We start from the raw sequence: 12,811 nt of genomic DNA, 5'->3' as shown, positions 1-12,811 counted from the left end.
GATACACTCCTGCTTGGTAGAGGGAGCAAATGTTTTGTTTCTCAACAGAACTAGTATTTTTCACAACTAATTTGCATCAAAGGTCCAAATTACAGCAGCCCTTCTAATACAGTCCTGCCACGTTCTTCAAATACAAAAAAAAGTGTCTACAGAAGTCAAGATAAAACTCTGTAGATGGGAACAAATGTGCAGCCAGTAAAGACCACTGGACCTAGCCTGCAGCGCTCCACCTCAGCTCAGGTGCACGGCAGGCTCACACCAGCTGTCTCTACAGGCCGCGTACTTGGAGGGATCTATAGGCAGCACTGCAGAACTGACTATGTATTAGTCACCCCTGCTGCCTAGTGTTATGCAGAAATCCCTCTCATTGACCAGGCTGTTGATTTCACTTAGGAAAGTGGCTAGGATTAGGTTCTCCCCTAATGGCTTTTAATGATGGAACAAGCAGCCCTCCTGTTCTCATTGGGCAGGCTCTGTTCAGCAGCAAAATGTCACCCAGATCTTGTCTTTTTATGACCAAAAGAGAGCAGACGGGTCACCCCGGAATCCCACACTTGGCACCCCCCTGGGACCCTGCACAGCTGGAGGCACTCATAACCCTAAAACACGACCCACTTTCACTGTGTTCTCCTTACCCACCAGGCTAAAGCTACTTTAGCCTTGAAATGTTATACAAAGCCTCCGGCTCTCCCAGCTGCGTCGGGAGCCAACATGAGGAACCAATTCAGTCCTACATCTGTGCTGAGAGTTGGACTAGGTAACCCATGTACCCCTTCTAACAAATCTTTTTCACTGCAGGAGAATGGCTATGTAAGATCTAAAGTAAATTGCTTCTAATTTTGCTACATGGTCATCTAGTAGCGTCTCTCTATGTGATGCTTGGGAAAAAAAAGCACAAAACAATTCCCTCCTGCTGCAAAACCAGCTCTGAAAATAAGTGTTTTGTTAGACCTCACAAGAAATACAATCTTCAAGTTTTGTAGCAACTGGTAATTTACAGAGGAGCCAAGACACCAAAGTACATTGCTACCATGCTGCTCCAGTTGTAAGACAAGCTATTCCTTCACTGAGTGGTATTAAATGTGAGGGGGGACATTACAAAAGTAGACTAGTTTGTGACGTATTCAACTTACCTGAAAGACCTCTTGGGATTGATAACAGGCTTTCATGAACCAGAGGGTCATCAGCAGAATTAACTAGCAGCAGGGGAACATAGATCTGCAATGTGGAACAAGGAGAGAAACTCAGCAAATTACAGATACAATCAGAACTCCAGACTCTCCACAACAAAAGCACCTACCCCATAATCTAACCACAACGCCACAACTGAGTGTCATGTTTTGCTCACCTGCAGGAACACCAGGTGTAACGATATCAGTAGCAACGTGCTCAATCAAACCAGAACTGGAGGGCTGACACTGATGGGAGAGCTCTGCAGCATTTGCTATGGCTCCAAGGAACTGTTTGGCAGGCAGGTTGGGTACAACAAAGTGGATCCAGCCAGCAACTCTGGGAAGTTGACAGCCACTGCTTGGAATGCACGTGGCGCTTCCAACATATCTTATCTGGCCAGTACTCAAGAGCATTTAACATTCTGCCTTGGAGGGAGGCTCCAAACCACTGCTTCTAGAGATGGGTACATTTATCTATGGCCTCTGAAGGGGACATGCAGTGCTCAAGGGAAACAGACTGCTGAAATCTGAGATGGAGTAATCAGAAATTGGCAGACGGGGGGAAAAACACACTTCAATTATGCTTGTTGGTCTGGGCAGGAGATGCAAAGAATGGAGGCAGCTGAAGGAAATGCCATTCTTTGAAGAGATGCTATAACAGGCCAGAATGGCAGGCAGCCCAAGCACGGCCTTTGATCAAGGGCTGACATCAGGGGATCAGATGTCATCAGCGATCAAAACAGGATTTTACACTCGTAAAAATGCTAGACGGAGTGCCTTCCCCTTGACACCATTTCCTGGTAACTGTCACTCTGGCTTTGGTATAGAGGCTGGGCTGCAATGTACTCGATGGACAAACTGCCTAAAAACTTACCGTCTATGTGGACCTGAAGAAACTGAACTGATCTGAGCTACCAGAAGGTATTCAGCCTTCAGCTCCACACATTCATTGCCTCAGGAAGCTACACTGCACTTGGGCAATACTGAAATCCCTGGCTTTTATGGACTTTTGGTAAACTACTGCTCTTGCTCTTATGGGGGACCTGGTACATTTAAATCACCGCAGCCTTGGGTCTCTGGAATACTGGGCCATCAAGGTGCTGCCTCTTTCCAAGAGAAGCAATTGATCAAATGTTTCTGGAAGCACCCTGATCTTAGGGTTACCACCTGCCTTACTGTTATCTTTAAAGGGGTTTAATTGTGTGTTTGGCTCTGTGCCCAGTATACTATTGTGCTGCACAATTCTGCTCTGAGGGCCTTGCAGTTCGACTTCATGTATTATACGCAAAGATGCCTGAACTACAGCATAGTGCTTGCTTCTTGGTTTCCAAGTCAGACTTTAGTTAGAGAGGAGATGATTTAAGAACCAAGTGAAATCAGGGCCAATATTCTCAAGGAAGTTGGGCACCTATCATTAAATGGCAATAGGATGTTGGTGCTTAACTCCCTTAAGGCACTTGAAAATTCCCAGCCAGGATTTGCTGGAGAAGTAATCAGACATGGACATGCAGGTACCAGCAATACAGACATCATTGAGCATTGCCTCTTCTCGTTCTTAAACGCCAGCTGGATGCCCTCTGCTGAGCGCACTCACCCTATGTAGGTAATGCAAGCAGCTTTCCTCTTCATAATATTCTTTCAGGGAATCGTAGCCATGGAATTTCCTGAGACAGAAAATAAAACACAGTAAGGCAGGAAGAGATGCACTCAATGTCCAAGTCCTGCTTCAGTCTGAGGAGTCTCAAGCTGCCAAATGTGACCTCTTTCCAGTGCGTAAATAGAGACCATCTATCCAGGCCCAACGCTATGTAAGAGTTAGATGTTAAATGCTTACAAACAATAGAGCACATCAGTATCTGACAAATGTGACATGTGACATGTTTCAAATGCTGGGGAGTCGGGGTACGCACAGGACAAAACCTATCTACCTCACTTAGTGTGCACTTCCTCAGAGCACTTAGAATGCAAGAATGGGAAGTGTGCCACAGATGGCCAAGTAAACCCTCTTGACTAGTTCTTGTCAAACTGAATGCCTAGCTATGTCTGGCAGACAAGGTTCCTTGGGTGAATTTGATATCTTTTATTAGACCAACCCAAATAGTTGGAGAATAGTTATTAAGCAAGCTTTCGGGTTCAAAAACCCTTCATCAGGCTAAGGACGTTTCAGCAGTTGGTGTGTGCTCTTCCTGGATGGAATGAAAAGTAAAGAAGCCAGGGGCTGGGCTGGGGAGTCAGTTGCCAGGCAGATTATAATGTATCAAAAATCCAATGTCTATGTCTGGGGCATTTCAAGCTTTGAAGCATCTGAAGATGTGGCAGACTGGATGGGAAGCAAAAATCAAGTTTGGTTACATTAAAACTTGGTTCCTTAAGGACTTCTTTTGGCTAGCCCACTACTCTTCAACTACTCATGAACCCTAAATGCAAAGACTGAAGGTCCCTTCTCAGGAGATGAAGCTTGCTGTAGTTAACAGCAATATGAAGAAAGCAGACACTTTTTTGGCTTTCCCTTCCTCTTAATGGGGTCCAGGCAGTCACTCTAATATCTTCACCCTTTCATCAGCATCTAGAAACCAGGCCCTGATGACAGCCTTGTCTATCTGGCCCCTGCTTCCAGAGAGACTACAGGGTTACTGTCTTCAATGCTTCATTTCTGGCTAAGTACATGGCAGGAAGGCTCTCAAGTACAAAATACACCAGGCCTCCCCAGGAGGGCCAGAAGAGCACTGTACTTTCAGATCTTTAGCAGTTCTGTTGGCTTTGGATGGCTGTGCCAGTGCCTGGACCTAGCAGATGCCACAGAAAAGGGAAGTGAAAGTAAGAGCCCACTGGGGAACGGATGCTTATGCTTAAAGCAAACACAATATTTAGAAACAGGCATGATTTAAGAGCTTCTTGTTTAATATTAGTAAGAACCAAAGGCAGGTATATTAATGAAGCAAGCAGCAAGGCTTAAAAGCAGATGTATTTTGAAATGCATTAATCATAATTTGCCAAGCTGAGATGAGGCAGGAGTTAAAGTAAGGTTTTAACGAGAAGGCAAGGCAAGAGTTAAATACAGCTAACTTGGTCCGAACCAGTCATGGGCTTGCCACCAGTGAGCTGCTTTGCATGTTTTACCTCGTGTTCATACTCAGGCATTTCCACCCCTCTAGACAGATTCTTTTGGGCAGACTTGTCCTTTTCCTTGGCATTTGTACAGAATCCAGCAGATTGGGCCCCAACCCACACTGCAGCTACTGAAAAATAAGCCTTAAATGGTTTTACAGAGGTAAGCAGAGTTTGTTACAGGGTGACTAAGATTTGGTAAAAATTGTTCATCAGGAAGCTCCTGAAGCTTTCATCTGCCTAGAAGCACGTAGGAAACCAGGACGTGGAAAGATGGGCTACATAGGGGCTGCTACCCTACCTCATGATGCTGTCATCAATCTGCATGAGGGATGTAGCTGTACAGAGTTTGCTCAGGTCTGTGTCCATTAAGCTCTGGGGCTTCTTCACATGATCTCCAAACAGAACTTGTCTGAAAAGCAAGAGGAAAGTAGTCCAAGCACAGTAGCCACAAAACCGCAAATGAGCCCATACCTACTGACAGGCACCCCCAGAGCAACTGGCATCTGCAGGATTGTTTGGAGGGGGGGGGGGGGGAGGGAGGAAATAGATGTATATTATATCACCACATCCAGGATGATATGCTCATTCACAAGCATGCCTTGTTAGTTTTGGATGGGCACACCAGGAAGGAAGCAGAGAAGTCAGACAAAAATATCTTTTTCAGGGACAAAGATATTTTTCCACTATGCTGAAAACGCCTCCACTTAAAACCCTGTTTCTGAGAGGTGGGACTTTTCACAGAGTATCTAATTTGAAGAGTACTTGGAGCAAAGGGTTTTCAATAAAGGACGTAACCTGTGGCTTCTTACCAAAGACATGAGAGGTTCTGTTAACAGCACTAAAGATTATGGGTGGAGCATCTCCTTCCCCATCTGGTTTTACTGCTTCACTAGAGTGAAGCAAACGTTAGCTCATCCAACAAGCGTTATCTGGGGCATTACCTTACCAGAAAACTATTCACTATGAACACTTGTCACGCTCAGATACTGCACCCAGGAGAGGATGCAAATCCATACCCTGACAAGCAGGGAACATCTAGAACCCAGAAAAAAAAGAGAGTGAGCTGTGAAGAGCAGGGGGCCTGTTGGATTTTTGTCCACTTTCAGCAGCAGCTGCAGGGGAGGGATGGAGTTTGCTTTGGGGAGCTGGCCTGGAGCACAAAAGAGCCATTATAGAAGCAAAATATTTTTTCTAACTCAACAAGCCCTCCTTTACATCTGCAGCAGGTTTCTCTAGGCTATAATGCTGAGCACCACTTAATGGGGAGATTAGAGTGCTTCATATATTGTAAGTTTTGTCAAGTTGTCAAAATATTTGGTTATCTGGAGTGAATTATATGGATTTCCATATGCTATGCATACAGACAAGAGTTCCCCAACTCCCTGGGCTGCTAGTGATGAGATAGCATCTTTTATGATCTCTACTCTGCCCACTGGAATAGGGCATGAATAATCAGCTTTTAAAAAAATTCTCTCCCCTGTTTGCCAAGGAATTAGCTACCAACCAAGGCAATGCACATTAAATGTTCAAAGCAACAAAATGGGAGGAAGGTGAACCAAGCATCAGAGGGGACTATTGATAAAATTTCAGTCTTCAACCTGACCTGCGATTCATAGAGGCAGAAAAGGACCTAGGGGTTACAGTGGACAATAAACTGAACACTAGACAACAATGTGCCCTTGCTGCAAAAAAGGTTAACGGCATACTGGGTTGCATTAGCAGGAGTATTGCCAGCAGACTGAGGGAAGTGATTCATTCCATCTATTTGATACCAGTGAAGCCACACCTGGAGTAGTGTGTCCAGTTTTGGGCCCCCCACTACAAAAAGGATGTGGACAAATTGGAGCAAGTCGGGGGGGGGGGGGGGTAACGAAAATAGTTAGGAGGCTGGGGCACATGACTTAAGCAGGGAGGCTGAGGGAGGATTTAATAGTAGCTTTTAACTACCTGAAAAGGTGGTTCCAAAGAGGATGAAGCTCAATTGCTCTCAGTGGTGGCAGGTGACAGAACAAAGAGCAATGCCCTCAAGTTGCAGAAAGGGAAGTTTAGGTTAGATATTAGGAAGGACGTTCTCATTAGGAGGGTGGTAAAGCACTGGGGCAGGTTACCCAGAGCAGTTGTGGAATCTCCATCATTGGAGGTTTTTAAGACACGGCTAGACAAAACCTGGGCTGGGATGATCTAGTTGTGGTGGTCCTGTTTTGAGCAGGAAGTGGGACTAGATGACCTCTTTAGGTCCCTTTCAACCTTAATTTTCTACGATTTCTATGAATAAGTGAACATTGATATTGGACAAAGAGCAACACTGGGGCATTCACTCAAGCTACGCTCCCTGTGGTTTGAAATTGCTTTTAAGACTCAAACTGCCATGTTTGATAAGTTGCAGCTGCATGCACATCAAGTATCCCTACCTATTGCTGATTAATCTTGTGTGCACATGGCAGAGCAAGCCCTTGAGAGCTGCTCACTTACCAGATGCAAAGTCCCCACACTGCTGTTTCATTGCACAGGTGTTATGTGGGAAGTTCAGTGTTCTTGTACTCATCTTGGATTTATTCATGTAATAAATGAATTAAAAAGGAAAGGAAAAAATAACCACCCAGTTGTAGGGACAGGGACAACCTGCCCCATCACTACACACACAGTTCTTAAGGGGTCTTACAATGCTTATTTATATTACAGCACATGAAGAGCTACCTAGATGCTGGGGTTAACTTCCTTCACCCTTTTACCTTCTTAAACCCTCCCTTTCTATGAAATTTAAACAGATGCATCAATTTCTGCTTGTGGCTTCCATCTCATTAACCTTTTGGAAGACTGCAAGTTGCAGCTGGGGCTCAATTAGGAATATACAGAGCAGAAGATGTACTGCAGTACCTGTGAGAGAGGATGATCTTCTTCATGTTGTCTGCCATAAGGAAGTTATAAAACCTTCGACACTGATCCCATTGCATAAAGGTTTCCTGTGCCCTAAACACAACCAGAGAACAAAATCAAAGCAGGTAGCAACAAAGGCCTCACTGGAACAGGATAAGCAGCCTTCAGGTCACTAGCATAAGATGTTATGTAAACAGACTGCAGGCTTTCCCCATCACTGGCTAATCTTCTATAGGAAATGGCTTCAGCTTTGATGGAAGGTCAGGAGAGATATCACAGTCTCATTAGGCAGCGTGCAATTAGCTGGTTTGATCACTAGAGCATTTGAAAGCTGTGCTTAAAGATTTAAACACCGATGGGAAGACACAGGTTGGAGTTGCATCTGACATTTAACCTTCTTACAACCAACCCTTAATGGGACTGCAGAGGGATGAAATCAGGGCTCCTCGTGTTAGTTTGGTTTGCTTTCTCCATCTGACATCTCATCATGAAGAGTCTAGTTTGGCAGTTTGCTTTGTGCAGCCAGACTCTGCGGGTCTTCAGCACTTCATAACTCCATTACTGTGTGAAAAACAGGCTGCACAACTTTTAAACCCACAAAAATTGCTAGGGGAATGAGGCTGCAACTGCACTATCAGGTTCTACCAGCAGGGCACACCAGCTAACAGTGTGAAAAGATCACACAGGAACCATATACAATCCACCACAGACACACCTGGCACGGGCACAGCTCTGCTGGCAGGGATTCCTTTTGTTTGCTGGAGACTGTGCAGCTCTGGTGACAAACTCTCTTGCCAGCAGAACTGAGTCCATAGCAAGGGAACAGGATACCTCCGTGCTGCCGCCATTATTAAGCGGCAGCAATCCCCATCTGTCATTTAGCCGTAGCCACTAGACTTCATGCAGTACTGGAGACAACCACATTCTGAAAGGGAGTCCCTTTACCTCTGCTGAATGCAGTCCACATTGTTTCACAGCCGATCAGCCTCATCTCTGGGCTGTCAAACAGATTTAAGATAGAATTCCACTAGGCCTACATGCTCTCCTTCGCTATGCAAAGGGTCACAGGCAGGTTATAGCTCTACCTGGCAACAGGGTTCACCGTTACCAAGGAACCATACCATTTCTCATTTACTGAGCAACCTAAGAATCGTGGGAGTGGAGTGTCAGATACTGGGCTACCTCTGATGTTTCAACATTAAACACACCCGAGAGCTGATGCAGAAAGTGTGTGTGTGTGTGTGTGTGTGTGTGTGTGTGTGTGTGTGTGTGTGTGTGTGTATAAGGGGGGAAGGGGGAGTTTATCAGGACATCCCAGGTTGAGCAAAAGCTGCAAGATGTTTAGCAGAGCAAGTTAATAAATAAGCTAGGTTAGCATGTGGGCTAGTATACCCATGGGTTACTGAAAGCAAGACTTCCTTATCTCCATGTCTCGCCAGAAGATATCTGCCACGTACTTGTGAACAAAAACAAAACAAAAAAGCCACACACAACCAAAAAACTATATCCTTGGAAAGCTCAGAGGCTGGGGTGCCTGCAAAGAAGTCATTTTAAGTGGTCAAGGTTAACTGTCGGGGCTGTAGTGTGCTCACATAGTTGCTGCCACGGACGGTAGGCCTCCCACAACCAGAACCGACTGGGCAATGTGCACAAGGCAACAGCTTTCTGAAATTAGTGGACTGCACAGGTCCCAGGTCCCAGCCATGGGAACCTACAGCCCCGGCCGAATGCTGCATTCCACAGGATCGCAAGGCAGAACCAAACCTGCACAGGCAGAGACCCGGGAACACAGCAACATCCCCCACTTAGCCTGAGGGGCTGAATTCCCCTGCCGTACACAATGAAAATTGAAGGCTTAGCAGGCATGGACCGCTGAGATAGTAAGAAGTGGGCACAACATAGCCATTTCCATCTCTGTGCATAGGGCAGCCAGCCCTGTGGTCTGTCCTGAACAGCCATTTACAGGTCTCCAATCTCAGACGTATCTTGCCTGAGCTCATTCTTTCCCTTACCCCAAATGCCAGCTTGGAGTTTATCTCAAAGACTGTGCAAACCAGCACAACAAAGGAAACTGACTTCTATCTAGACTGATTAGCCATGTCATAACTATGGTTACTCGGGGCTTTCATATGGACTTGCTGTAAGAGGTCATTTAATTTAACCGACTAGGGCAGGTCCAGGGATAATAAAAAGTTTAGTAGTTCCATCTGGAGGGGTCTAGATCTCTCTCCCCCATATGCTCTACACCAAGGATACCAAGAGGCAGTTTGACCCAATCTCTACCTCTTCCCTCCTCACTTAAGGAATCTTTGCTGTTCACTGATGGCCCTCCTCACTCAGCTATTTGACTAATTAGCATTTAAAAGCAGCAACGGAGATTAAGCAGGAGACATCAGATCTGAAAAGCTTTCTTGCCAAATGCACAATAATGGGTAGCAGATGTGTTAAGTGGAGCTTTGCTATAAAAAGATCAGTCAGCAGGGGGAGCCCAGACCTAGCAATTCCAGGAGGGAACCCCAGGAGAGTTCTCTTCTAACAACAGCTGGTTCCTCCAGGACTCCTTACTTCCTATTGAGATGAATCCACTGTTGTCATAACCAGGCAAGGCCTAGATGGCCTGGACTGCCAATCCACCAGAGCTTCAGGGGTTATTACCCAAACCAGCACACAGGGAGCAGTATTACTTTGAGTAGGCAAGGTTCTTCGGGTAGATGTGATATCTTTTATTAGGCCAACTGAGTAGTTGGAAAAAAGTTCTTTGCAAGCTTTCAGGCACAAGGACCCTTCTTCAGGCATAGGAAGCCTCTGCTGTTCTGAGACTTTAAGAAATGAAAGAAGCTGAAAGTGTAACAGGATGTCAGTGAGAAGGTAAATAGGTGGAAATTAAGAAAACAAACAAACAAAAAAAAAAGTAGAGCAGGGAGAGGAGGGGGGAAAAAAAGCAGGGGATAAAACAAGACCAAAAGGTGAGTAAGGGAGACTCTACAGTAGTAGCAGTAATTCAAGGTAGGAAAAAAAAAAAAAAAAAAAGAGGCTGACTGAAAAAGTAAATAGCTGGAAGTTAGGAAGACAGTCTCAGAACAGCAGGAGATATCCTATGCCTGAAGAAGGGTGATTGCACCTGAAAGCTTGCAAAGAACTCTTTTCCAACTACTCAGTTGGTCAAATAAAAGAGATCACATTTACTCAAAGAACCTTGCCTGCCTATGTCCTTAGATCAACATGGCTACAACCAAAAACCCAGCTTACTCTGAGTAGGACATTTGGTTGCAAGCATGAAACCTGAAGGTGTTTTAATAGTTAATAAAATTGAGGGACAAGAGCCAGCTATGGTACTTATAAGCCCTGTGTAAAGCCAGCCCCCAAAACTCGGTCGATGCAGTCACAGCAAACCAAAAGCACATTGTCCTACAATCCTAACTATATTAAGCTGCCAAAGCTGTTAATAGACATCAGGCCTGCTACTCTGTTTCCAGATATTTCCTAAGCAGGTTGAGGCTCTTTCCCACCTCCTAGGTAGGAACCACTCACAGAGAACTAAGATTAGGTCAGATACTTTAAGAACTTGAGTTAAATCTGACCTCAGGAGTAGGAAAAAATTGGGTGATCTTCACCCCAACAGCTTCTGGCAGTGTTTTACTACTGCCTCCCCCCCCCCCCCCCAAATAAAAGTTTCTGGTCTTAACCTGGGCCTGCGGGTGTTTAACTGGGGCTGGGCTAAGTGTTGATATGACTACTTCCTAACCAGAAGCAGCACTGCTGTGCTCCCAACCTCAGAGCATCTTCAATTGCTTTGCATCTCCAGCTGCTCAGCCACCAGCTCCCTTACATTACACCTTACTTCCAGTTTGTGCTCTGAAAGCACTGAAGCAATCTGGGCAGCAACAATCACTTTAATCTGGTCTAGGTACCCAGTGAGAGCACCTGCATGTGCAATTAGCATGACTCAATAAATTCTGGCACAGTTTACGGTGGAGTCAGCTGCTCCCAGTGCAGCATATACATGCATGCCTGGGACTGCAGCTGTTTGGGCTGGGGCAGAGCAGATCCAAGCTGGCAGGGATCTGGGGGTCAGCCCCAGGCTCCAAGCTGTGGCACTGAGCAATGGAGGGGCTGGCTGGGGCATGGGGGTACTCTAGTGCAGGGTTAGCCAGTGGGGAGCCCCCCCGCACTGTAGTACCCTCCCTTTTAGCATCCCGGTCACTGTCTACACGTGTTTTGGTGCACTAAATGACTCCATCATAGGATAGTGCTTGTCCTACACAGTACTATCCTATAGCAGAGCTAAATTTTACATGTGCGCCCATATCAAGGCACAGTAGACAGTGACACTTTACTGCAGAGCTGATTAGTCAGCTCCACAGTAAAGCACATATGTAGATGCAACCAGTTAAATAGAGTCATTTTTGCTGTCAGAAGACTGGGAAGTCTAGAGCAAGTCTCAGTTGTGCGCACAGTCAGTCATCAGTGCTCCTGTTTAAAGTAGTCACTAGAAAACAATTATTTTAAAACAGTTAATTGGGGGTCACTGTGGCAGATGTGGCAGCTTGACCTAGTGACTCCAGCCCCCATTCACCATGAGCCACTGAATCTGTAATCTCGGGTTGTGGTATGACTAAACACTAGGTGGAGCAGTTAAAGCCATCTTTTAGACCACCATATCCTTGCGTTTTGTGATCAGACAATAAGACTAGAAGAGACCTATTATAAAATGAGAAGACACTGCCAACTGCTATTGGTCAGAAGTGCCCCTTCTTGGAAGCCTGGGGTCTCCTCAGTAACTGCACATTGCCCAACTTGCCTATGGTAGAGAGAAGACAGATGAAACCAATTGCACTGCTGTTCAAGGAGAGCAATACAAAGAGAGGAAAACCAGTCCAAATTTACCCCTAATTTAGCTAGTCAGACCCTAGTCAGCCATGCTGAAAAAGAAAAAGGAGAGGTGAAATCTGTCCTCCAGAAAGACAAAGTTACACTTAGGGAAAAGCAGGTAAGCAGCTCAGAAGTAAGCGTGATAGGTGCTGGCAGGGCACAGAAAAACATGAGGTGTTGGTAGCAGAGATACTTTGTGGATAGCAGGTTTTAGTTCGTCTGGACAACAAGGCTTCAGGTTCCCCGCCCCCTCCCCCAAGATGCCCTCTGTGCTCTACAGCACAAGAGCCAGTTAGATGTGAAGCAGGCAGAAGTTATCACCAGCTCCAGTCACCTACCTCCACTTGAAAAGGCCAGCGAGAAAGAAACAGAAGCTTCTATAAACTTACCGCAGCGCACTATACCCCTGGCACACGCTGACACAGCACAGAACTCTCTCCTGGTTGGCCTGGGTCTCTCCGAGGTACTTGCACACAATGTTCCCACCCAAGCTGAAGCCCACCACAACCAACTGGGTCTGTGGGTAGGTCTTTTTGATGTAGCTAACCATGGATCCAAATTCCCAGGTGCAACCTGCAAGAAAGGAAAAGTTCAGAGTAATGTTCCAAGGGCCTGACCCCCCCCACCAGCTTTCAAGGACATGAAACGACTGAAGTGGAAAAACCTGTGTGCTTTCTAGTACCGGCTTCAGAAGAAAAGCTCTCACATGGATAAAGGACCTCCAGCTCCCTCAAGCTCAGTCAAGCTACTGATTAGAGCCTGCACATTTCTCCTTTCAA

General features: G+C 45.8%; 1 protein-coding gene across 1 annotated transcript in view; it reads right to left on the bottom strand.

Annotated features, from left to right (window-relative positions):
- ABHD2 (abhydrolase domain containing 2, acylglycerol lipase) overlaps positions 1-12,811 on the bottom strand; it is a 62,964-nt gene that overhangs the window by 7,379 nt on the left and 42,774 nt on the right. The window contains exons 6-10 of the mRNA XM_006263810.4: positions 12,422-12,605; positions 7,161-7,253; positions 4,582-4,692; positions 2,767-2,836; positions 1,134-1,218 (exon numbers count right to left, since the gene is read on the bottom strand). Coding sequence (XP_006263872.1) covers positions 1,134-1,218; positions 2,767-2,836; positions 4,582-4,692; positions 7,161-7,253; positions 12,422-12,605 — 543 coding nt within the window. The remainder of the gene's footprint in view (positions 1-1,133; positions 1,219-2,766; positions 2,837-4,581; positions 4,693-7,160; positions 7,254-12,421; positions 12,606-12,811) is intronic.

Source organism: Alligator mississippiensis, chromosome 11 (genome assembly GCF_030867095.1).
Source record: "Alligator mississippiensis isolate rAllMis1 chromosome 11, rAllMis1, whole genome shotgun sequence".
Classification (NCBI taxonomy): Eukaryota; Metazoa; Chordata; order Crocodylia; family Alligatoridae; genus Alligator; species Alligator mississippiensis.
The sequence above is the reverse complement of the archived record's forward strand: the minus strand, read 5'-3'. Positions and strand labels throughout refer to the sequence as shown.